A 24,810-nucleotide genomic window follows, 5' to 3' on the forward strand; every position below is an offset into this window, starting at 1 on the left:
CTCATCCTTACTGCAGAGCATTGTCTTCAGAACTGCCTCGGGATGAGCATACCAGGAAGATCTCCTCACAGTTTGCTCCACAATCTGAACAACCTTCCTTGGCTGACTCCTCAGGAGCTCAAGCTGGAAGAGAACATGCCTCGGACCTTCGGAGAACGATGACTTGACCTTGGTGTTGAACCAATTTGGCAAGTAGACACTCACGATGAATTGGACAATAAGTCTCAGGTTGTGAAGCTGGTTCCCTTTCAGTTTATGATGAGCGACCCAAATTCTGCAGAACCTGGGAGCCGTTGTGAGCCACCTAGAATGTGAGACTGGACCTATCTGCAGGTAAGCAAGTCTATCAGGCATGACCCCAGTTTTGATGGCACTGCAAATCATGTAACCATAGTACTGGTCAGTACTCAGGTCGTCAATGACAGTATGTGCAAGCTCAACGAGTGGAGGGCCAACTGTGATTTTTTCAAAGCTCGGATTTATTTCTAACTCAGTGGCAGAGTCCAGCATCTTGCCAAGAGGACCAGACCATCTGTTGTTTGAAAGAGTCTTGCCATCCAGCTCCTGGATCAGATGTCTGAGTGGCAACTCGTTGGTGTGGAGGTCACAAACAATCCAGACCAGCTTCCTCCCAATCTTCCGCTCTATCCACTGTATGACCCCCCCCCCCTTGCCACCCTGTGTTCGTGTTGGTGCTGTCCCCTCCAATGGCCTGCAGGGTCTGGTCTACGTTCCTCTCTCTGAGCCAGTTCACAATGTTATCTGCCACTATCTCAGCTGGTTTCCTGATGTCATCTTTCTCTGGAGTGAAATGCCACAAATACTTCCCTCCTGGTTCACTGCAGCAGGAGTAGTGTTCCTCCTTCACCATGGCAGGGAACAACTTGTCAGAATCTCCAACTTTCATGAACACTTTAGTGTCATCCTTCTCCCATCAAAGAACAAACAATTATTGATTCCATTTTCTTTATCCTTATCAAAACTACTCTTCTAGGTTACTGACAAGTTTCTCCTGAGCTCTCCTTACTTTGTTATGATCTATCACCAGGTGAACATCATCAGGTGTTATCAAACCACCGTCAATCCAGGCAGCTGTTGCTATCTCTGCCTGCAGTTTCTCTGAGACCAGTGTGGTGTCGCATGCTGGCCAGAGCTATGCTCGGGATATCTTTCCTATTTCGAATCTTATGCCTGGAAGGTTTGGGATCATTATTTTCTGGGTTAGGGACAAAGTCACCATTCACCTGGTCAGCACTCGGATCAGCCATGGAGAAGTCATTAAACTCTGAATCAGCTTGACTCCAATCATCGGCCTTTTTTACCTCACCCTGGGCCTTCTCAAGTCTCTTTTCCTCGGCAACTCTTCTCCTCTTCTGTCTCCCTGTGGCAGCCTCCTGTCTCTTGGACTCCGGAATATCTTGGCTAGAAATCATGAGAGCCCCTATACTGCCAGTCTTCTCTCTCTGTGCTTTGACAAATGCCAGTTCGATCACAGGAATCTTCAGTTCACGCTTGCAAATACAGGAGATGTGGGCCTCGGATTTACAGTCACGATCGCATCCAAACTCAGGACAGAGAACAATTGGGCACTTGCAAGTAATCATGTCAAATAACTGTGGTCCAGTTGTGGCAAAGGCTGTCATAACTGCAAGTTTTTCACTCTCCCAGAGAGATATCTCTTGCCTTTTCCCAACTGGCTAGCAGTCTCTCACTAATCTTCTTCTGACTTGTTATGACTGGGGGCTTGAACTGAGCGTTAGCCAGAGTGTACTGTGCCAAGACAGCTTTGGTCATATCACTGGCAATGTCTTTGTTTGTGTAAGTTCTTTGGTTCTTTTCACTGATTTGCCTGATTTAAACACCGTATCTCAAAGCATCTCTCAATGTAGGCAACTCCGACTTCAGGAGCTCTCTCCCAGACCCAAGATAGTGACTGAGATGGCTGGATTTTTGGTTCCTCGTCCTGACACAAGCAGCCATCGCAAATATTATCAACTTATAAATGCATCAGAATCTGAAACAGAAAAAAATATTGTTAGTTGGGTTGTTAAAGAATGAAGTCAGAAAGCAATGTTCACTATTTAATTGTAATGCACTAATGCAGCTGTACGTTAGATTTTCGATAAATTTCACGCTAAAATTTACCTAGCAAAAGGTTGCAAAATATTAAAACTGAAATTATTTTCTGTTTATATACACTAAAATCTACCAAAAAAGTGATGGGCCATTAGTTTTAGCTGATCTTCCCTCCTATGACACACCCTAGTGCATACGCCTCAACACTGGATGCCTTTTTCGCCGACTTCGACAGAGTGCTTTCTGACTTCATTCTTTAACAACCCAACTAACAATATTTTTTTCTGTTTCAGATTCTGATGCATTTATAAGTTGATAATATTTGCGATGGCTGCTTGTGTCAGGACGAGGAACCAAAAATCCAGCCATCTCAGTCACTATCTTGGGTCTGGGAGAGAGCTCCTGAAGTCGGAGTTGCCTACAATGAGAGATGCTTTGAGATGCAGTGTTTAATCAGGCAAATCAGTGAAAAAAGAACCAAGAACTTACACAAACAAAGACATTGCCATGATATGACCAAAAGCTGTCTTGGCACAGTACACTCTGGCTAACGCTCAGTTCAAGCCTCCAGTCATAACAAGTCAGAAGAAGATTAGTGAGAGACTGCTAGCCAGTTGGGAAAAGGCAAGAGATATCTCTCTTGGGAGAGGAAAACTTGCAGTTAAGGACAGCTTTGCCAAGCAACTGGACCAGTTATTTGACATAATTACTTGCAAGGCATGACGCGAGAGATTCATTGGGACTCGGAGCGTCATTAGGCACGTGTTGATCCCAAGGCATTTCAATTAGCCTGTGTTCTATGCGTTGGCGGATGGCAAAGCCAACTCCATAAATGCTGTTTCTCTCCACAGCAGGCTTACCCTTCCAGAAGAATGTATAGCAAGACCCCCGTTTTTTTTAGTTGACCCTCGTCTGGGAGCAGGGACTCACTAATGGCTGCAATGTCGATGTTATACCTAGCCAGCGTTATTGCCACACACACACACACACACACACACACACACACACACACACCACGTCCGCAGTCCCTGGGTAACTGTACCTCGTCATTGTTATTTAACCTTCACACACTGTCACCCCCTCCCCTCCCCTCCCTCACGAATTTATCTCTGGCGTGTTTTTCCTCAATATAAGAATAAGTGATCCATGTTTTAATAATTATAATTGCTTTATGATATTGTTGGCTTTACTAAATATACTCTCGGTGGATCTGGGACGGAGGGAAAATTAAAATAGTTTACGATGTGTGTTTATTACTCTCAACGTGTCCATCACTTACATTCCGTCAACCAAAACATAGAGTTCTTACGTCATAACAAATGCTGCTATTTATTAATCTCGGTTATCAGCAAAACAAATTTAAAACCCAATTTACACAAAGAAAAACATTTATGAATTCACTGTAAAATGCTTGTGAGCAATAATAGGAACTTAGTTGTTCAGACGAGCTTGACGAGATGATAAAAGCAGTACAATGAAATGATATAACTTTTGTTAAACGACAATCAATGTTTCCACTCATCGTGAAAACTCATAAAAAGAGTTGGACCAAAATGGGCTGCAGGTACTGCTTAATCACTTCCAGGGTATTTTTGTTTTAACCATTACCAGAAGTGAATTACGTTCATTGACATATCCAGTATAGAAGTGTTCTTGTTTCTATACACCCTGAGTGTCTGTTTTTAACGAGCGTTGTGTTGAGTCAGTGTTCTCAACTTAGTGAGTCAACTCCTGTCAGCACCTATGATAAGTGGGCCTATTGCTGACGATATTTAGTAAGACCAACTTTATACTGGACGAATTGTGAGAATAAGAAGACCAGAATGCTAAGTTGCGGTGTTGAATTATATTCAGCACCAAAAATTCTATTCATAAATTCTTCAGAACAAAATATTTGTTACCCACGCACCTGCAGGTTATCAGAGTACGTAAAGCAAAAAGACACTTAAAGACATGCACCAACGGGTACTTTGGTCGGCCAGTTATTAAGGTCAATTATTCACCCAGCCAACCCACTCATTTATTCGTAACCACGCCCACCAACATGACCACCCATTCACCTGACCCATGTATGTATGTATGTATGTATGTATGTATGTATGTATGTATGTATGTATGTATGTATGTATGTATGTATGTATGTATGTATGTATGTATGTATGTATGTATATGAAAGTGTAGGAGTGAACAGTGAACACTGATGAAGATTCATCCAATTCCAGCACAAATTACTTTCGAGGAAACTGTCAACCAGATTCAGGCAGAGTTTTAAAAGTGTTGTCCTCCTCTGGCCGCTGGGAGTATTGCCGGGTGACTCACCGCGGTAGTGAGTGTAGGGAAAACTCCACCCGGATACAACCATCCTGTCCTGCCCTCTACCTCAGCCGCCCAGACTTGTGAAAGTAGAAGGATCAAGTAACTGGATGTCTGGAAAAGAATCGTGGATACTTCGGTCATCGGCTGAGAAGGTCCTTGTTAGACACCCAACAAGGGTCGAGGTAAGGCAAGATGCTCCGACCCGTTCCTCTGGCAGAGTATAATGACCGTGTCGGGGGTTCATAAAAAAGGTGAAACTTCCTTTCCTAAGAGCGTTGCTACGCTATGAGTCGTCTCTTGTTGGTAAACCTGCAATTCTCAGGGCAGGAATTTTGCTTTTACTGAACAGTTAATTAAACTTTTCCAGTAGATATAAAAAAGTACCCTATGACTCTGGTTAAAAGTAAATATATATATATTTTTTTAATATACAAGCATGCTGACTTAAATAATCAACACAATAAATAGAACCATAAATTATATACATAACGCAAATTATAAAATGAATGTGTTACGAACCACGCCATCAATTGTCATGATCTACCTACCCAGCACCACGAACCACGCCATCTATTGTCATGATCTACCTACCCAGCACCACGAGCAACGCCATCTAGGGACGAAACCCGAGTATGACTAGTCTTAGTTACCACTCCGGGGTTTCCCTTCTCTATATCCTGGTTGTTGCTTCACCTCCTCCAAGTCTTCCTCATCAGCTCCAGATCGAGGAAAGTTCAGTTCACTCTGGGAAGTGACCACACTAGGATCACCTATCCTGGAAACCTACCGCACAGTGACTACCTACCATCTTCTTCAATACTCAGCCTTACTCGTCAGCCATCTCAGCACTGCATTAGAGTATTTTGTAATCTTATATTGCTTCCCACCTCCACCTTGCTTCACTATTGTTTTATGTTGTATAAATATGTATATACTGTTAAGCCAATGTTGCGTATGTTTAGGTTAAGTATGGTTAAGGGTAAATTATAGAAAGCTGAATATTTTGTTAAGGAATTTATGGTACTTTATTATACACAACGAAAACTCGCATCCTTTGTCTACCCTTTTATAGTCCGATTGTCTTTGTTTTTTTTTGTTGTTGCCTGTTGGGATCTGGGTAGACTTTTAACTATATTCTAAATCCCCAACTCGTAACAAATGTAAGGGGCAACTCTCACAGCAAAAATTCTTTAGTCCGTGTGGTGGCTGCAGTGTCTGGGTCGGCTGGCAACAACACCCGGTGACACTGATGACGTCAACCAACTGAATGTTCTTTTTTTTTGGGGGGGGGTTATCTAGTGGTTAGTTGATCACCTTCCAGTCTTAGTATTCATCTGAACAAGTGGACAAGTGAGGATTGTCAGGAGCAATGACCAGTCAGCAGTAACCAAGTTACGCCTTTTTTAGATTTGTTTTGCAACATGGACTACGCAGGAGGAGGATATTCATTTGGCATTGTAGAATTAAATTCTAAAGCAGAAATTTGTATACAAGAAAATTTATCAACAAAGAGCAAATTACTCCCTTTCTCTTCCACTGTATCGTTTTTTACAACTCAATAATACAATATTATCTGTCTCTCTCTAAGCACTTCTCACACAGAAAAAGACGACAATCTCTGAACTACAACTTTATTCTTCTTGGGGGAGGATCACTGAGAGCCGAGAAATTAACCAGAGCCATCCACGGCTCTAGGGTTAACATCCTTTCTCTTGCCACTCACAGCCCCCGCCTGCCTCCCTCCTTTCCCTATACTAGGTGTGTGCCTTAAGCCTGTTGACGTTGACAGCACAAGGCGGTATGAGGGGACAATGGAAAACACATACTTTTTTTTATTATACATTTGAATGATGCTAACCTAATACTAAGACACTTTCGATTTATTGGTGCATGAGGAGAGAATAATTGAAAATTAGTATTATTTCCACAATATAATTCAATCATCTTTATCAAGGAATGGTTGCTCCTATTCTGTGGACGTGACATATTAGTATCATCCTATATAGATGTAAGTTTATCATCGAACCCAAAATGCATTGACCATGCATACATCTGATATTAAAATATAATGAAAACTTGACCGTATCAGTGCTTAATATTACCAAGCAGTTCCAACTATCCCTAAAGCTAAACGTAAAACACACACACACGCACACACTCAGGTAAAACATGGTGAAGGTGTCACTTGACCTACTATCGTTGGTGTTGGTTACGTGTTTATATCGTATTATTAATATTTCATTTAACTTATGGACAGTCATTCGTCGCAGGTTCGGGGGTGTCTTCCAGAAATAAAGAGGGATGAGAGAGAGAGAGAGAGAGAGAGAGAGAGTGAGAGAGAGAGAGAGAGAGAGCATGCCTTGTAACTTTGTAATATCCTTCAATATTTTCTGTTTTTCGTCTTTTTTCAACTTAAATAACTGGATCATTCTCAGCACGACATCAAGCTCGACATTCGAATAAAAGTTCCTCGATTACATCTCTTATGAATAAAAAACAGCAGCGCAAGTTTCCCGCGAGGAAGATCGTGAACACTGCACAGATAACTGAATTAACAATATAATTATTATTAGCTTAAATTTATAAGTAATTTATTAACTCTCCTCCTTTAGTTGATAATCTCTATTCCCATTCTCTTCGCCTCAATGTTGCTTCACTCTCTCTTTTTTACAGGTATTTTAACGGGTAATGTTCTGTGGATTTGGCATCCTGTGTACCGCCGGTGCCCACCGTTTCTGTGTGGATTTCGGTCACACGAGAATAACCCGTTATAGTACATCCTTCTTTCCTCACATAGCCAAACTGTGGAATGCTCTGCCTTCTGTGTTTCCATACGTATACAATCTATCTCACTTCAAAGAGCTGGTTTTCTGGCATATTCGTGGTGGAGATTAATTTGGTCTTTTTCTCTTCTATTTTTAATTTCTTTTTACTCATATTTTTTCGCCCCCCAGTCCCCGTTGTGGGTCGATGACCTGTGCCCGGATGGGCTATTTCCTGTTAAAAAGAGAAAATAAAAAAGAAGATCTTTAATATGCCACGTATTACTGAGTTAGTTTTTATATTGGTAATTTCTCCTTAAAAGAGACAAGTACAATATATACATGTCTTTAATCGCTAATCGTGAGGAGATATGTTTTGGCATTTCATTACGAAACTGCACACATAAAACACCACACATCGGAAGCTTAAAATACGAGTACATGACACAAGAGGAAAAAAAAATACTATTGTGTTATTCTTTCAAAGGAAAGAGAAAATTTGATTGGCTTGTGTTGCGACACGAGTCATTCTGTACAAGTGTTGTTGCCTCACCACGCTGTGTTTCCTCTTGAGTCAACACTTTGTGTTCATTTAATACTCTCACAGGAAATCTGCGCCACCATGGACCTTCCCTACAGACAGTTTTAGGTTCTCTTCCAACACTCACGACGATGATCACGTGTATCTAAACCACACTGGTAACTGCTCATTATTTCCCCTCTATCTGTAGATAGACCCGACAAGTCTAGGTGTTAATTTGATACCATATTGGTTAACATTTCAGAATCTGAGGACTGGCCCGGACTAGAGAAACCAAGATGACACTGTTAATCTGAGCTCTTCTGAAGCAGGCCAGCTGCCTAGCCTCCCACTTGCCTATCCCTCCACCTGCACCTCCCTCAAACAGTACCTCCCCCTCCCTGGACCTCCCTTCCACCTGCACCCAACTCCTCCTGGACCTCCCTTCCACCTGTACCTCACTCCACCTGCACCTCCCTCCTTTATATATAAATATTTCCTCTTCCCTCTCTTTCACCCTCGGCCCACCCCTCCGCTCCGCTTCCCTGCTCTTTGTTACTGCCTGAGGCTGTACCTCCCCCCCCCTTCACACACACACACACACACACACACACACACACACACACACACACACACACACACACACGCATACGCACACACACGCACACACGCGTGCGCGCAATTCAAAACATGTACACGTACACTAAAACACACAGGCAAGCAAATGTCCAATCACACTCACACAAGCATCCAAACACACACAACCACATAGGAGTACATCCTAAGACACACATATACTGTAACTTACACGGGCACGAACACACGGATGAACCTTATTAAACTAGGAATTGCATCACTGTCATCAAGGCATTGTTTTGTGACAAAATTGTTCAGTGTGTGTGTGTGAGAGAGAGAGAGAGAGAGGGAGAGGGAGAGAGAGGTGGGTGATAAAGAAATTTAATAAGGAGATTAACTGATAAAGATAAACAAAGAATGATATATAAAAAACAATAAAGAGATTAACAGTAAGGGAGATAATTAATGAGAGAAAAGTGGAGTTAAACAAAGAAAAAAGAAAAACTAACACAGACAAAGAGATACTGTAAAGATAGAGATAGACAGAGATAGAATGAGAGAGAGGAGGAGCGAAATAAAAATAACTAATACTGATAAAAGAAAGCAAACAGTCTGATGAAATCAAAGAAAAAGATATGGAGAAGGGAAGACAGTGAATCACAGTGAACGAGAGAGGGTAGAAACAATACAATAACTGGCACCTTAATATTTCTTGTACTGCGACCGATAATGTCTAGCTTCGCAGGCCTGACCCGGAAATGGCACAGTTGGGACCCATTAACCTCCATAAAATGACGATGATAAGAACTGCCAGCAATAAGGCAAAAAGTGCTGGATTGTGTCTGGCGAACGGGGGGTGGGGGAGGGGGGAGGTGGAGCGCCACACGGCCCAGCGAGGCCACACACAGACCAGGACTGTTATAAACCGGAGACAAAAGCACTGGCTGTGTGTGTGTGTGTGTGTGTGTGTGTGTGTGTGTGTGTTTGCCTCATGTAACAAGTGAACCTTGTACCGAAATACTGAATCACAATAATAAAATTTCTTCTGAATGAGACCAATGAACTATCACGATCCATTAGACCTTCTCACAATGGTTTGTATTAAAGAGAGGTTGACACTCTTCCGGTATTGTCCCGAGAGCCAAAGATGACATGTTTATCTCAACGGTATTAGTTATGACTTGGTGCCAAACGGTCGATAACAGGAGATTGAGTTCTTAGTCGTGATCGAGATGGCTTGATTGTGTGAAAAGAAAATAGTTGACGAGGTTGGAGGAAGTGAGGTAAACGAGGCATATAACGTAGTTTATATAAAAGGAAAAGTAGGTTTTGAGGCAAGTGAGGTAGAAAGTTGTGGCTGCGTCCATGGTGTGAGCAAATTCTTACAAGCAGAAATCGCCCTCTTGTGAGTTTAGTTACAGAGACATCGTATGAAGGATGTGATGGGTGAAGGGTGGAGGTGAAGGAGGTGTTGGTGGTTAATAAATTGATGGGGCATGGAGAGGGCCGACCTTGTGTTGTGATGGGAGTGATATCTAGGGCCAGCTGAACAACACAATGGAAGGGAAGTGGTGACAATTTCAAGTGATAATTATAAAAGAGAGAAAAGATGACTGGTTCTTACACAGAGTTGTGATGTTGAGAGGTTGAAGCAGCTTACAGGGAAAGTTGAAATGTGTATGACATCATTAAATAAGTATATCTTATTCTATGAACATAAAAAAATACATTAAATAAGAGTAAACAAAAGATGGAATATTGCACATTCGCCATTCCTCGCGAAGCAACAATGACACACGTCCGTTGCAAACAAAAACAAATGTGTCTGTGTCACAACAACAACGTGTCTCTGGGTGTAGTGGAAAGTATGCAATTACTATATTCAGGTCTGACAATGCTAGTAGAGGGAGGAGTATGTATGGAGGGGCTGGAGGGGGACTGGATGGGCTGGAGGCATTAAGTGGGAAGGGGTTTCTCTTCGTTACGGCGCTTACTGAGAGCTGCCGATAGGTGGTGACGTTAGCTGAATATACAGTAGATAAGGACGATGCTGATAGTAGTCACTCTGATGAAGGAAGCTACACACAAACGCTGGTTTAGCTCCTGTAAACACACTTAATAACTCAAGACAAGTGTGGTAGTAGTGGTAAGAAAATGTTGAAAGGAGCAATGCAAATGTGAGAACAACAACGTATAATAGGGAGACGGGAGAATGTGAGGGTAAATAGAGACGCGGGAGGATGTGACGGTAAATAGGGGGACGGGAGGATGCGACGGTAAACAGGGAGACAGGAGGTGGTGACGGTAAATCGGGAGACAGGAGGATGTGCTGGTTACAAAAACCGTGGTCCAGTGAAGGTTGTTAAGCAACCGCGGATATTGCAATAATAATGACTCAAAAGTTGAATATGCAAAAATATAATCGTTTCCCACCGTGTCATCAAGGCTTAATTACTGGAATGTAGAGGCCAGTGCCCCTGTAAACGTGATTGAGTGTCAACCTGTGGGGGTCACTGTAAACCTGACATTGTGCCTCAATATAGACGATACCCCGTAAGTGAAGGTGAAGTTTTATTTAGGTTAAGAAAACTTTCCCAGTGACAAGATACGTGTGTCAGCGTACAAGTAATGCTAGTAGTGCCAAGGAGAGTTTACAAGCCTGCCTCGGTGAAGATGAAGTTGTGTCTGAGGTGACTTTGTGTTGAGGTGAAGATGATACAGAGGGCAGGTGATAATAGCACTATATTCAAGTGAAGGAAACAGAGCCCACGTAAAAGCGACAGTACTAATGGCAACATGACACTACTCAGGTGTAAGTTGATGCTGGTGAACGTGATGCTGTGCACAAGTGAAGTTGATACAACCCCACAATTAATCTGATATTGCTTCCCATTGTCCAAGAGCGTATATGACGATTAAGTGACCTAGAGACGACCTTTACTACAAGATATATTGAATAATATTATCTATCAATATAGTGTTCATCCTTTTAACAATATATCCATAATGATAAACATCTGAAGGCCAAGACAAAGACTGTCAGATGGATGAACGATACAGGAAACTCGTAGCCATGAATACGAGAGAGAGAGAGAGAGAGAGAGAGAGAGAGAGAGAAGCACACAAGCCACAGTTATCGGTGCATCACTTGCTAACTACCAGCATAAGTAAATAATTGCTTTATCACATCACGTTGTGTTAACCTGCTCATTCAAGTTAAAAATAAAATTTGCTGAATCGCTATTTACTTCCATGCTGTCGTTAAATCAGTTTGTCCACGTAACGTCACCAACTATGTTAATGTTCTCACACTTTCTTTGTCCTAATCACATCCTACGTCATTGCCGCTGACTAGATCCTCTTTACAACCGCAGAATCGAACAGTTTTTCCTCAGTTATGTAAATACAGAGGTACAGGGACTGTTTTTGTTTTGCTTTTTCCTTTTTCCTCTTTTTTTATGTTAAGGTAGGAAAAGGGTGGAAGACATGTTATAGCTAAAGGCACAGCCAGATTTGAAGGATAGAGAAGTCACGACAGATAGTCGTGGGGGGAAAGGTTGGAAAATAATTTTTTGTGAGTTAAACAGAGGGGACGACACCCCTTGTTTTACCTATTACAGAGTTTGTTGGCTAACTAAGCTAACCTAGGGTTTAAGATGAGGTTGCACTATGGTTACTTTGGTTGGCAATGACTAGTGTGATGTTACAATTGTATGTTTATTAAAATTTTATTACAGAATTTCGTTAAGGACTCACTAGATTGTGACTTGTTAAATTTGATCTTATATCAACTATTTTTTAATCTAAGGTGGACCGTTGTGGCTGACATAGATCTCCACAGTTTCTTATTATAAACTGTACGACCTTGTATTGTCTCTTCTGAGTCAACGGTGTGGTAGTGAACGGAAACAGCCTCGCCGAGTCATAGTGGAGGCGTTCCTACACTCGGTAAACTGTACGTCAAGTTGGCGAGTATTTCTGGACTTGTGGAAGGTGAGGGTGGGAGTAGTATACTGCCCTGTCCTCATTTGGACTTATGGAGTGGTTAAATACCCTCTACAAGACAAGGCTTCAGCTGCATATTTCAAGCTCATTATAAGTTTCCTTCATGAATTTCCGGTCGTAGAGCAAGGTTGGCGACATATACTACTGCGATAACTCTTAAATGATTTCAATGAAATGACAACGGAAGAAGCATCCAATTTGTCTTTATAAGAACGCCCTTATCATGTCATCAGGAAATATAGTCACTCTGTTTAGGAGACTGAAAAGAACGGAAAAAAACAGATAAAAAGTGCTTTAGGAAAAAAAAATATATAACCACAAGGAACTAATAAAGCACAGAAACACATAAAAGCAGCACACAACTAAAAACCAAATCTAAAAAATGATTGAGTCAACCGCAGCCTGTGGTGTGTGTAAAATACCAGAGCCTTGTGTCTTGTAAATGCTAGATAATCTACGATCTTAAAATACAACCTAAACATTGTGTATAGTCAGACATTTTCACAGATTTATTTCCATGTACACCCACTAAAAATAATTCGGCACGCGTGTCATATTGTATCAGGCAATAAGTGTGCCGAATATTTTTTATTGGGTGTACAGTAAACACGTTTTGTAAAGAGGGCATTTATGCTAACAGTAAATAAGGAAAATTTTAATATAATTTACTACATAGGCGGTAGAGGTCAGCTTGCCAAGCATTTTTTAATCTTCTCCGCGAGAACTAAACATTTTCATAATATTTACAAGACCACAACACGAAGTTTAGGTGAAGAGTCCCTGACACCACCAACACTGACAACAGTGATACTACACGTTGGGAAGTTGTCCCTAAGCCAGACTTTAACTTAAGAGATATTAATTATGTATAATAAATATACAGTATATATATTGGTTTGTTTCCGATGATGATTGATAATTATGTTGTTCACTGCCCGTGCAGTGGTCATTACCACGTACTACTACTTATTATCTAGTATATTACAGATTATTAAAATCTTGAAACTGATCTTTCCTGAATATTGAATTCAATTAATCACAAGATGAGATATAATTATTGATGTTTGAGTTGCCATAAAGCCTTATTAGTACAAGTGTATTATATACTGACCCATGTTCTCTGGGCACACAGATAAGGGACACTGGACAGTAGTAACAAACTTTTGAATACTATAAATATTATTGTTCTGAACCAACACGTTGTTAAGAAAGTTCGGATCATATGAAGATCCTCCCCCCAAACCTACTTGGGGGGGAGGATCTTCATATGATCTAGCCTGGATGGGAGGATCTGACCTGACCAATGACCAAACCTGACCTTACCTGACCTTACCTATGACCACATAAATTTTTTGCAGTATTTAGTGTAACATGAAAGTAATCTGAATAATGTTATATTATTTAATCCTTATGTTGTTTATTTATATTATATGTTGGGGGGGATCTTCATATGAGCGCGACTGGGGGGGTGGATCTTCAGTTGGATACTTTGGGGGGGAAGATCTTCATATGATCCGAAAGTTCTTGGTGCAGTGAGCCCAGTGTCATGCAGCGAAGGTTTAATGCTACAAGTTTACATTCTTCTATATAATGTACAATGATACTCATATTACCGTCTTCTGAATCGTTGACAAGTTGGTGTATCGTTCGTGAGTTACAATAGTTGTCGTCTGGTGTGAAAACTGACCTTGCTTTCTCTGCTCACAAACCTCAGCTTGTTGATGGATGTTACAGTAAAACTTCCATATAACGTACTTCTCTCTATATACTGTACGTACAATTCATTAGATGGAGGTTTCACATCTAACGGACCCTTGACATATCAGACTTTCCTCTTTATATAGTCCGTTAAACAGAGGTTTTATTGTATTACAATTTAACAGCATATCACTGTGGGCTCCAGTATTCAAGATTTTTACTTCACTTACCATAATATCTGATAACTGAGAAAGAAAGATTAGAGAAAGATAGAGAAAGATAGGTTGAGACATAATTAGAAAGATAGACGAACAGAAAGTGAGAGAAACAGTAATGGAAGAGCAAATAATACTTATTATCCACATAACGTAAATCTATAGAAAGCCGTAAGGCAGTAAGACATTAAAACAAAAACTCTCGAGCGAGGGACGAAACGGAACTGGAACACGAGTGTGGTGGAGGGAGGCTTTCTTCCAGGCTCAAGGCTGAGTGTAGCAGGCGTGAAGCACCGAGGGTCGTATCTCATCTGAATGAGATGCAGCATTAATCATTACGAATTCTGTCTCTTTTTTTTATACGAGGTCTCGGGTATGAGCGGTGGTATTTTCGAGCTTTTCGCAGTTTCTGGATCAATGCAGAGGACCGCCGGATTTTACTGGCCATGTACTTAGGGATAATTATTATACGATTGCCTATAATTGTTTGTCATTAAGTGAAGAATTAGCCGAGTATATTTTGTTGTTGTCATCACACCGTAAACACCCGTGTTTTATCTAAATGAAGATATGATTGTGAAGTAAATATTTTATAAGAATTACTTTATTGTAAAATGCTATATTATATATCTATATATATAAAACCTCACCCCGCCAGGGCTCGAACCCACGATCTTATGTGTGTGACCGGAGAACGTTACCTCTAGACCACTAGGACACTAAAACAGTCCTAGACTTTGTTATATTTCACACAAAACCTGTTCATCGAGCTTATGGCGCCGTGAACCTCCAAGAGGACACTACCCGTGCCTCGTAAGTGATCAGAGTAACGCTTTACCAAATCCGGCTTCGAAACACGAGGTTCCATATATATTTCATTAGCCCATAAAGCGCTCGGACTTCTACATATAATCAACAACCTCACCCCGCCAGGACTCGAACCCACGATCTTATGTGTGTGACCGGGGAACGTTACCTCTACACCACTAGGACACTAAAAGCAGTCAGGCCTGCAGGAAAATCAGGGTCCACGAATGGGCCTCCTCCACTGACACTGAAAGCATAGCCATCCTCGCGGGCATTCATGAGGGGGCGACCTATGATCGCACTGAACGCCGGAGCTTCCTTATAAACTTTGTGGTCAACCCGACTCCCACACCCTCTCTCACTACATCCTCACTTGCCCTATGAGCTCCTCCTTCAGGTCCCCAGCCGTTACCAACACCTCTTCCCTCCCTGAGCAGATATCCCTCTTCCTAGAGACAGGCCTGTCACTTGACATTATTAAGGACCTGCCACGATTTGCCATAAGCAGATGAAATGTACCGGGAATTTTCCCCCCCACACACTCATCATTCTGTCACTTTATGTAACTTGCTGACAAAACCCATGACCCTTCAGGCTTTTACGCCCTTAATGCATGAGCCATAAAGACAAGCATGAACTACGCATACTTCCCAGATGGGCGTTGTAAACGCTTTTGCGCTTCACCTTGCGCAAGGTGTAAGGGGGGGGGGGGGTTGCCAATAAGCTAGCCCCCGTGCGGGACAATAAATAAAAATAATCCACACACCACCACCACCGCAAACACAAGTGGAGCGTATAAGAAAGGGCGACGTAACTAGTCCTGCCAAGCCAGGTAAAAAAAACAAAAACAGACGAAAGCTAAGGAGGTGCTCCATTGTTTCCCTTTTTCCTGTGTGATTTTATCTATATATATATATATATATATATATATATATATATATATATATATATATATATATATATATATATATATATAATGAACGTATGTGAGTGTCAATCAGTCATATCTGTGTATACATGCATGGACGTGTCACTACGTATATACTTGCATTTGTGTGTAAACAGACGTGCGTGTGTATGCCAAGTCCTTGTAACAAATTCTTGAGCCTTCACAACAAAAGGTAAACAAAACCAAGACCAATCGACAAACGTGTCACTGGTCGTCGACTCACCCCCATTACTCTCTCGTGTCGAAAGCCTGTGTGTTCGCTGGCAAAACAACGGTGGGACGGGAAGGGTGAGGGAGGGACTTGGAGAGTGGGGGAGGGACGGGGATGCTTGGGAGGGACATGGAGGATGGGAAAAGAATTGACCGCAGGGGAAGGAGGAAAGAAGACCAAGGTGACTGGAAGAGGGGATTAGTGGAAGAGGAGGGAGTGGTGGAGGTGGAGGAGATGCTTGGAGGAAGAGGAAGAGTATGATGACCTACTCTAGATGGTGCGTTAAGAAATCAATCCTCCTGCCGTGCCATTCTCTCTCGGGTTTTAAATATCACAGTTTTGTTGATCTTAATGTGTAGGGTGAAGACTATACCTCAAAGTGAAAGTACTGTATATTTTGAAACGGTAAGTATAAAAAAAAAGGCTTACGTAAGCTCAACACAATCGCCATGATTACAGGTACAGGAAAATAACAACAACTTTATTATCTCTATCCACCAAAGAACCAACAGCAATACATAACGTCTTTCCTACAGACAAGCAGACACGCTATACACTGAGACAGACAGACAGACAGACAGACGCTACCAGACCTCTTCAGATAAAATGGCAATATGAGCTAACCCACTCTGTACTGTTGGTCACGAGCTGCAAGTCCTGGATAATACATGACTCAACATCCTGCAATAACCAGTGTGGGGAAAAGGTCTGTGATCCCGTGTGGCAGAGGCGTGGGGGAGATTAGACTCACAGATCGACAAAGAAATTGGATAGATTAAATAAATTAGACGGACAGACCGAGAGATAGATAGATAGATAGATAGATACTGTAGAAAGATAGATAGATAGATAGATAGATAGATAGATACTGTAGAAAGATAGATAGATAGATAGATAGATAGATAGATAGATACTGTAGAAAGATAGATAGCTAGATAGATTGATAGAAAGATAGATAGATAGGTTAGATAGATAAATAGATAGCTAAAAGATAGATAGATAGATAGATAGATAGATAGATAGATAGATAGATAGATAGATAGATAGATAGATAGATAGATAATTTGTCATACCAATTCACATTGATTCAGCATTTATGCAGAATGCAGATATACAAAGCATATAATAGTGCAGGTATACAAACGATGTACATACTGTAGACTGTACAAGAGTATACGATGTACATCGTGCAGAAAAAAACAGGCGAAGTAAACGCTGCTGTTGGTGAGTCGGTGTGAGGTGGGAAGTGTTGATGAAGAGAAAAGAAAGGGAGACGTGGGTGTTGGTAGAGAGGCTAGAGACGGGGGTGTGAGATGTGGCGTTCAGAAGGAGAGGCAAAAGAGGTTGAATACTTCAGGTTAATTAGTTCTGTTTACCTCACTTACCTGGGTCCTTTAGTTTAACAAATTTATTGGCTGAGCTTGTAGTACAGTTTGCCTATTCTGAGTAATTCAGTCAGGTCTTGACACTGAGGGTGGTATCACTTCTCACTGTCATGCAGGACAGAGGTTCACACACAAAGAAATACATCATATTCATTAACAACTATAAATGTATATAGGTCAGGTTCAAATGGATAATGTCACTGTTCACTGCCATGCAGGACAGAGGTTCGTACACAAAGAGTTGCATCATATTCATTGACAGTACATATACATATATGTAAACACACACACACACATATACATACATATACGTATATACATACACATATACATGTACACGTACATATACATGCACACACGCACACATACATACATATACGTCGGTCAGATTCATGTGGGTAATGTCACTTTTCACTGCCATACAGGACAGAGGTTCGTACCGTGATTCCATTAACTGGCTTTGAGTTTCCTCTTTCCTTATCTGACTCTTCTCGCTCTCTCTCTTCTTCGTTTGTTTCTTTCTGTCTGTCTCATTTGCTTTGGAAACTAATTAATAATATAAGGGTTTCAACTACTGCTAGCCATAAAGTCTTAATTTCACTAATCGGTGACAACTTTCACTCGTAATTACAGAAAGTTTTTCATCGTGCCGTGTGTGTGTGTGTGTGTGTGTGTGTGTGTGTGTGTGTGTGTTTACTAGATATAGACAAGTGTTATTATAGCTTTACTAGTTCATCGCCTGAACATGCCAGCCTTGACATTTGTCTTTGTGGCCAGATAGATCCCCATTGTTGATTATTCCCTAAAATATTTTTGCATCTTAGCAAAGTTTTACGAAAAGTATTTATCTTTCGTTTGTAGTATACTGTAAATATCCAATGAATACTCTAAATTCATAAAGACGAATGAAAAATAATACATGCGCATGTACAACTATCATCGCGTGCCTAGTAAATACATAACTTGTTAAACGCCAGCTTCCTTATTCTTGTAGACATAACACTGACGACGAACAATACTGGTGACGTGTCCTTGGAGCTGTAAAACACTGATTGTGGAGGTGCTAGTCGTTAATTTGTCGCCGTGCGCACTTTGTTGGTGATTGTGTCGTAGGTTATTAAGTATCCGTCACTAGGGCTTATTTTTAGGTATTGTAACTGCAAAGGTTATTAAAGAACACCTTATAAACTGTCAGGTAAGGCTTTATCTCACCGTTGATGCTTAGAAATATATATATACAGGTATATTGATGTTTCAATAGCCTGAACTGTAAGCAACAATGCATATGTTCATTAACAAGTAGTTTATTCTAACCCTACATTGCCCACGACTGTAACTAACCATATTGAGGATTTATCGCTGGTTGGAATGAAATAAATTTTTCTTTAGCGATAATTTCCCCCAAAGATATCCGAAACGATGAACTATTACCATCAAAATTACATAAATTTCGTGATATTGCAAACGTTGCAAAAACAAAGCTAACGTACTGTACAGTGATCATGTATGTCAGACATTTCAAAGCCTTGGGCCCAGGAAAATATAACCAACTAAAATGTTAATCCCAAATTACACTGTGGAATACTTAAGTGCTAAGATCTAGCCAGTATTGCCGTGAAAGGCAAACATATACTCGTGACCTTCACATAAGTCTAGAAATATAATTATTCCCCCAGGTTGTAGCCATGCTGGACCCGACAATTACAAGAGCCTTTCTTACGCAGCTCCACCGCCGGTCTTTCCCTCCGGCTTTCCAACCGACGGACATGCAAGTTAATTACAGTAAGAATTGGAACACTCAGGTTCTGTGTTCACTGAAAGAGAATTATTTTAACCCAAGGTTTACAGTTATTCATTTTCCTATTGACAGTTCTCGTTGAGAAACGCATTTTCATACAAAGCAGCACTTTTAATTTTTACACACACACACACACACACACACACACACACACACACACACACACACACACACACACACACACACACACACACACACACACACACATACTAAAAATAGATATGTATAACTATAATTTTTTTGCGGTAACACAAACAATAGTAAGTTATGAATCAACCAAAGTACAGATTACTAGTTTGTACATAATATTCAATAAATTACATGACTTAATATATTATATTAAGTCATGTAAAGAATTTAATAATAACTTGCTTTTCAATTCAATCCCTAATGCTATTGCCTAACCTGTGACGTAACACCCATATAAAATGCACTGATGTTAGCTAAAAGAAAAGCTTGCTAGAACCTTAAGTTACCTGAAAAGAAGAGGCAATAAAAACACTTAAATTTATCATCAGTTTTGACAGCTCGTGAATTTTTTGTCATCTAATGTATTGTTATGACATCTGGTTATTAGACGATTAATTGTTGTAGTTCATAACAGCTGGTGTATTTTATATATATTATAGTTGTACTTTATGTTGTATAATAGCTTGTGTATTGTTATTGTAGTTCCAGATGTGTCGTAATGGCATTGGCAACACGCAACCTCATGACAAATATAGGTTAATCTTTCGAGCAGGACGATCTAAGCTCTCGTATTCAAGCGGTTATTAAGGCCTTGTACTCAAGTGGATTAGACCATAGTACTCAAAGAGTTAGGATACATACCATACAGGTTTATCATCATACTCATAAGTTTAAATCAAACATCTAACTCAAATGGTTGAGTCCTCGTATTTAAGGGACTAAATCATCTTACTTAAGGAGTTAACATCAAGGGGTTAGGTCCTCTCATTGAAAGGGTTAGATCACTGTACTCAAGAGGTTAATATGCACAGTAATGTAACTAACGTGACATGACCTACCTTCAGGGGTAAGTGCAGTGGAGTCGTCCCTCACGAAGATCCCGTTAAGACCTGTCTGGTTGCGGGTATCAATAGCTCGTTCGTGATGTACGAGCACCAGGTCGGCAGGAGCTTCTGGCTCGTGACCTGGAAGCTTGAGGACACCAGGATCTATCCTCTGAGTGCTCGTTGCGGGTGAAGACGTGGAGTAGGTGGAAGGTGTATTCGGCGCTTGGTCAAGTGTCACCTTTCTTGTCTCTCCTACTGTCCCGAAGAGTGGATCTTTGGTAAAATGAAAACTGCTCCCAGTAAGGCCCTCCCTGGGAGACTGCCGGAAGCTAGGGTTTTGTCGGTTGTGAGGCTCTTGTGAGTTATTGGAGTTCTGTTGGTTGTTAGGAGTCAGCGTACTGCTTGGAGGCAACGCTGACACTACAGACGACACGGCTGTTCCTTGTAACACCTCTTTGTCATTGTATTGTGGGCGAAGCCTCGGGTTCCTGCCGCCCACATTCACGCCAGTCACCTGAGCCGCGTCTCCCAACACCCTGACACTGCTCGGCTCACTGAATACCTCGTCCGGCCGAGTTGTCTCACTGGAGGGTCTGAGGGCTCGGAGGGTCGACCTAGTGCTCGTGCTTGGAATTCTGGTGGTGGGTTTTTGTGTTCCTCTGCGGGGTTCTGTGCGCTGCAGAAGGTGTAAGTTGGGGCTGTCAGGGTCCTGGAAATGCTGAGGGAGGTGAGGGAGGAAAACCTCCGGTACATCTACCACTGGAGGTTCAGACACCTCCACCAACATCTCCCTGCTCGATTCTTCGCTCTCTCCCCACGTATCTTTTAAGGGTATATTAGGCGCCATAGTAGTCAAGATGAAATACGAAGACACGTTTAAAAATGTTTTATCACTTGCGATATTATCCACTATACCATAGTTGGCTGTGGATATAAATTCTCTTGTCTAATTGCGAGAGTTACAGCAAAAATACAACGCCAGCATTGATGTGAAAAAATAAATACTTCTAAAATACTAAGATATGTACACACAATCGTGATTTATCAATAATTTAACACGTCAGATTAAATACACTCGAAAGCAATCACAAATTGTAACTCAGTAATAACGTTAACAGCAACACCCGCGTTGTGTAAGGTGTAGACTGGCACACCTTCAAGAGGTTAAAGTGTCCCAGACCGGCAGCGTGTGACAGCAGCGTCCGCGGTGTACACTGAACTGGCAGCTTGCAACGGACTGTCGCGTCGAGATCACCTTGGGACTCTGGCGGCAGCGCGGGAAAGAACCTACTGGGAGCTGCCGAATGCCCCTTTTTTCACCTCGCCTTCAACTCTTTTTTTCGTTTATTTAATGGACATTTACTTCACATGCAAGTCTTGAAATTAGTAAGAAATTAAAATAAAACGTCTGTATAATAGATTAATTTACTTGTGTGTCGTCGCCTGATTCACTCAACATATCGTACCCGTGGCGAGGAAGTGACGTCACAATACTGGCCCAGCTCCCGGATGCAACGCGCGTGAAGTGTGGCACCGGGAGGAAGCTAAGCCAGCCAGCTTTTTCACTTATGTGTCCCAATTTCTTATGGCTTGAATATTCCAAGGCGGTCCAGCGGGACAGTACTATGAACCGTCAACGAGCTAATAGGATTATGGAGGCCACTGTACGGAACTTCTAATACCTGGAGCGGCTGACAAAGGATGCACAGCAACTTTTTTGTAGCGGCGGGGGCGTTTTCATATTTCCTGAAGGAGGGTCAATGGCAGCCGATGTGTTAGTGGCCAGGAGGAACTTGGAGGAGGCGGTCACGGGTAGTCTCTAAAAAATGGAGATGGACAGAAGAAAGAGATGATGGACTTTAATTGTTTGTTGTCAGGAAAGTGGCAGAACTTCGGGAAGGGAGGGAGAGGTAGGTGAAGCCTTGCAGAACACAGTGCGATGCCAGATTACACAAGCAGTTTTCAAATCCGTGTCAGTATTGTTAAGTCACGGCAGTCAACAAGCCGTGTTTTTGAGACTCTTCTCTTGGGGAACTGTGTTAACAGCGATCACTCAGCTGCCACCACCACTTCATTCGACATAAAGAGGTTCTCGGTGAACCTTTTTGAGGTTGTTGTCTCTTCGTGCAGGAGTCTTGGTGTTGCTGAATCGGTCTACGCCAGTCTTACAGTGTTCAAGTATGACTACGCAGCCTCGGTATTATTCTATCTTGTCTCACATTTCTCACGAGCGGTAGCGTTCAAGAATGAAGAGATGTTGGAACAGCAATGTGTTGTCTCAGCAGCGTCTGAGAGACGACTGGTGCTGCAAGAGGCCGACGGTGCACCCCTCGCCGCCTCCGGTCACGCTGCAGGCACTAACCTGGAAATTTGAGGAAGAAAATAAGGTCTTAGAAGAGCCATCAACCCCCAGCTTTCACATTCAGTGGAAAACAAAGAATTACAACCAACCCCTTTTATCATATAGTGTTAATGTATCAATGTACTTCAACAGCTAAGTTATTTAAATATATATTCTAGGTAAGTTCTTACAAGAAACAAGAATTATTAAAGATTAAGAAAGAGATTCTCTCTCTTTTCACTTTGTACAACAACAACAACAAAAACCCAGATTTTTGCATTCCCCGTTTCCTTGTAGGATGATAATTAATAACAAACCGTCTATTGTTTGTCTCTTAGATTATTATTTTTTCTTTACGTTCTTCTTTATCACTGGTAACAGTATCTGACCTTTAAAGCCTTCCTAGTTTTCTCTGCCTTTGCTTTTATTGTTGTTTTCATCACTTATACATCCTCTTGCAGGGATGAATTACCCATTTAATTCTTGTCACAGAAATGTACATAAGTAGACAGGGAGACTTATGGTTGGTAAAAATAATCGATTTGACAGGTGCTGCTGTTACATAACGCGTCTGCCAGTGTTAAGTTGAAGTTATGGCATTAAACTCCGTAGATTACAAATAATAATTCACGCTTCCCGGTGGTCAAGGACTTGCTTACCACACCCAATAGAGAATGTGTGTGTGCATGTGTTGCAAAGGAGTGTGTGTGTGCGTAGGTGTTATAGAGGGCTGTGTGTATGTATGCCTATATGTTACAGAGGACTCCGTGTGTGTGTGTGTGTGTGTGTGTGTGTGTGTGTGTGTGTGTGTGTGTGTGTGTGTGTTTGTGTGTGTTTTGTGTGGGTGTGTGTGTGTGCGTGTGTGTGTGTGTGTGTGTGTTCAGCCACACACAGGTTGGTGAAATGCGTCTCGAGTGGCACCATCATGTTAGTGTTAAGGTGCAAGCTCTGCTTGCTCCCTCTCGCTTTCAGCTGCTGCCGCTGGCTCGCCCTCGTGGTGAACAGAGAAGCAGCTTGCATAAGTCTTCCCCTGCCAGTGCACAGCCTCCTCACCATCAAGACTCCTGCTGTGCCTCCTCGTGGCAACACACGGTAACTGGGTGCCTCGTGGGCCCAGGCTAGAACAGCAGGGGGTCTCAGAGTAGCAGTGGGCCCCAGAGGGATGGCGCATAGGCCCACTGGCACGTAGACACGTCCTGGCGCCTACCAACCACCACCCCGCTGCCTTGCAGATTAACCTTGGCAGGTATAAGGCTACAGGAGTAAACCCTGAACGAAATATCTGCGTTGGAGCCCAGCATGAGGCAGACATGCTTACAGAGCTCCAACAAGACCCCAACGGTGGTGTAGGCGGAAGAGGTGACCACCATGGAAACCCAACGACTACACCGGCGGATGAAGGCAATGCCTGATGGGCAGGGTACAAAGACGAAACCCAACATTGAAACTCTCCCTCTCCCTAGTCGTTGCAACACGTGCATCACTGGATCAGGAAAAGGGAGAACCAAGATGTGTGGTTGCAGCCTGCACTCCTGCCTAACAGCATAAATCGACTCATCCAGTTCACCATACTTCTTATCATCATCAAAACCCCTATACCCCCAAAAGTCATATGGCGACGGACAAATGGCGATGGGGACAGGCAGAGATAACTGCCGGGAGTCTCTAGTCACAATTCTATACATGGGATCTAGGCAGCAGTGTCTATCCGGTCCTGTCTGTGCGGCTGAGCAGCCCTTTCTGGGAGCCACTCTGCTCACCCCAAATGGGGTGAGCGAATAGTAAACGTAACGCCGGCGGGCTATTGAAAAGTTATAAGGATAGTCTTAAGACAAACCTGAAAAAGTGCCAAAACCGATCGGCTCACCTGGGAGTTGATTACTCCACATCGTAACGCTTGGAGGAGCACCGCACGAGAAGGTGTCAATGCTTTAGAGTTAGCTAGACTGCAAACCAAGGCAGACAAGCGCCAACGCCGGAAAAATGCTGTTACGGAGTTCGGTAGTTCGATTACCGGGTGCTTCCAGTTTACCCATATATATATATATATATATATATATACATATATATATACATATATATATATATATATATATATATATATATATATATATATATATATATATATATATATA

The 24,810-nt window shown here is 41.9% G+C and overlaps 1 protein-coding gene across 1 annotated transcript in view; it reads right to left on the reverse strand.

Annotated features, from left to right (window-relative positions):
* LOC121875712 overlaps positions 1–24,810 on the reverse strand; it is a 102,927-nt gene that overhangs the window by 23,298 nt on the left and 54,819 nt on the right. The window contains exon 2 of the mRNA XM_042380357.1: positions 20,347–22,696. Within this exon, the coding sequence (XP_042236291.1) occupies positions 20,347–21,181 (835 nt within the window). The 5' untranslated portion in view covers positions 21,182–22,696. The remainder of the gene's footprint in view (positions 1–20,346; positions 22,697–24,810) is intronic.

Source organism: Homarus americanus, unplaced genomic scaffold, assembly GCF_018991925.1.
Source record: "Homarus americanus isolate GMGI-L3 unplaced genomic scaffold, GMGI_Hamer_2.0 scaffold22250, whole genome shotgun sequence".
NCBI lineage: Eukaryota > Metazoa > Arthropoda > Malacostraca > Decapoda > Nephropidae > Homarus > Homarus americanus.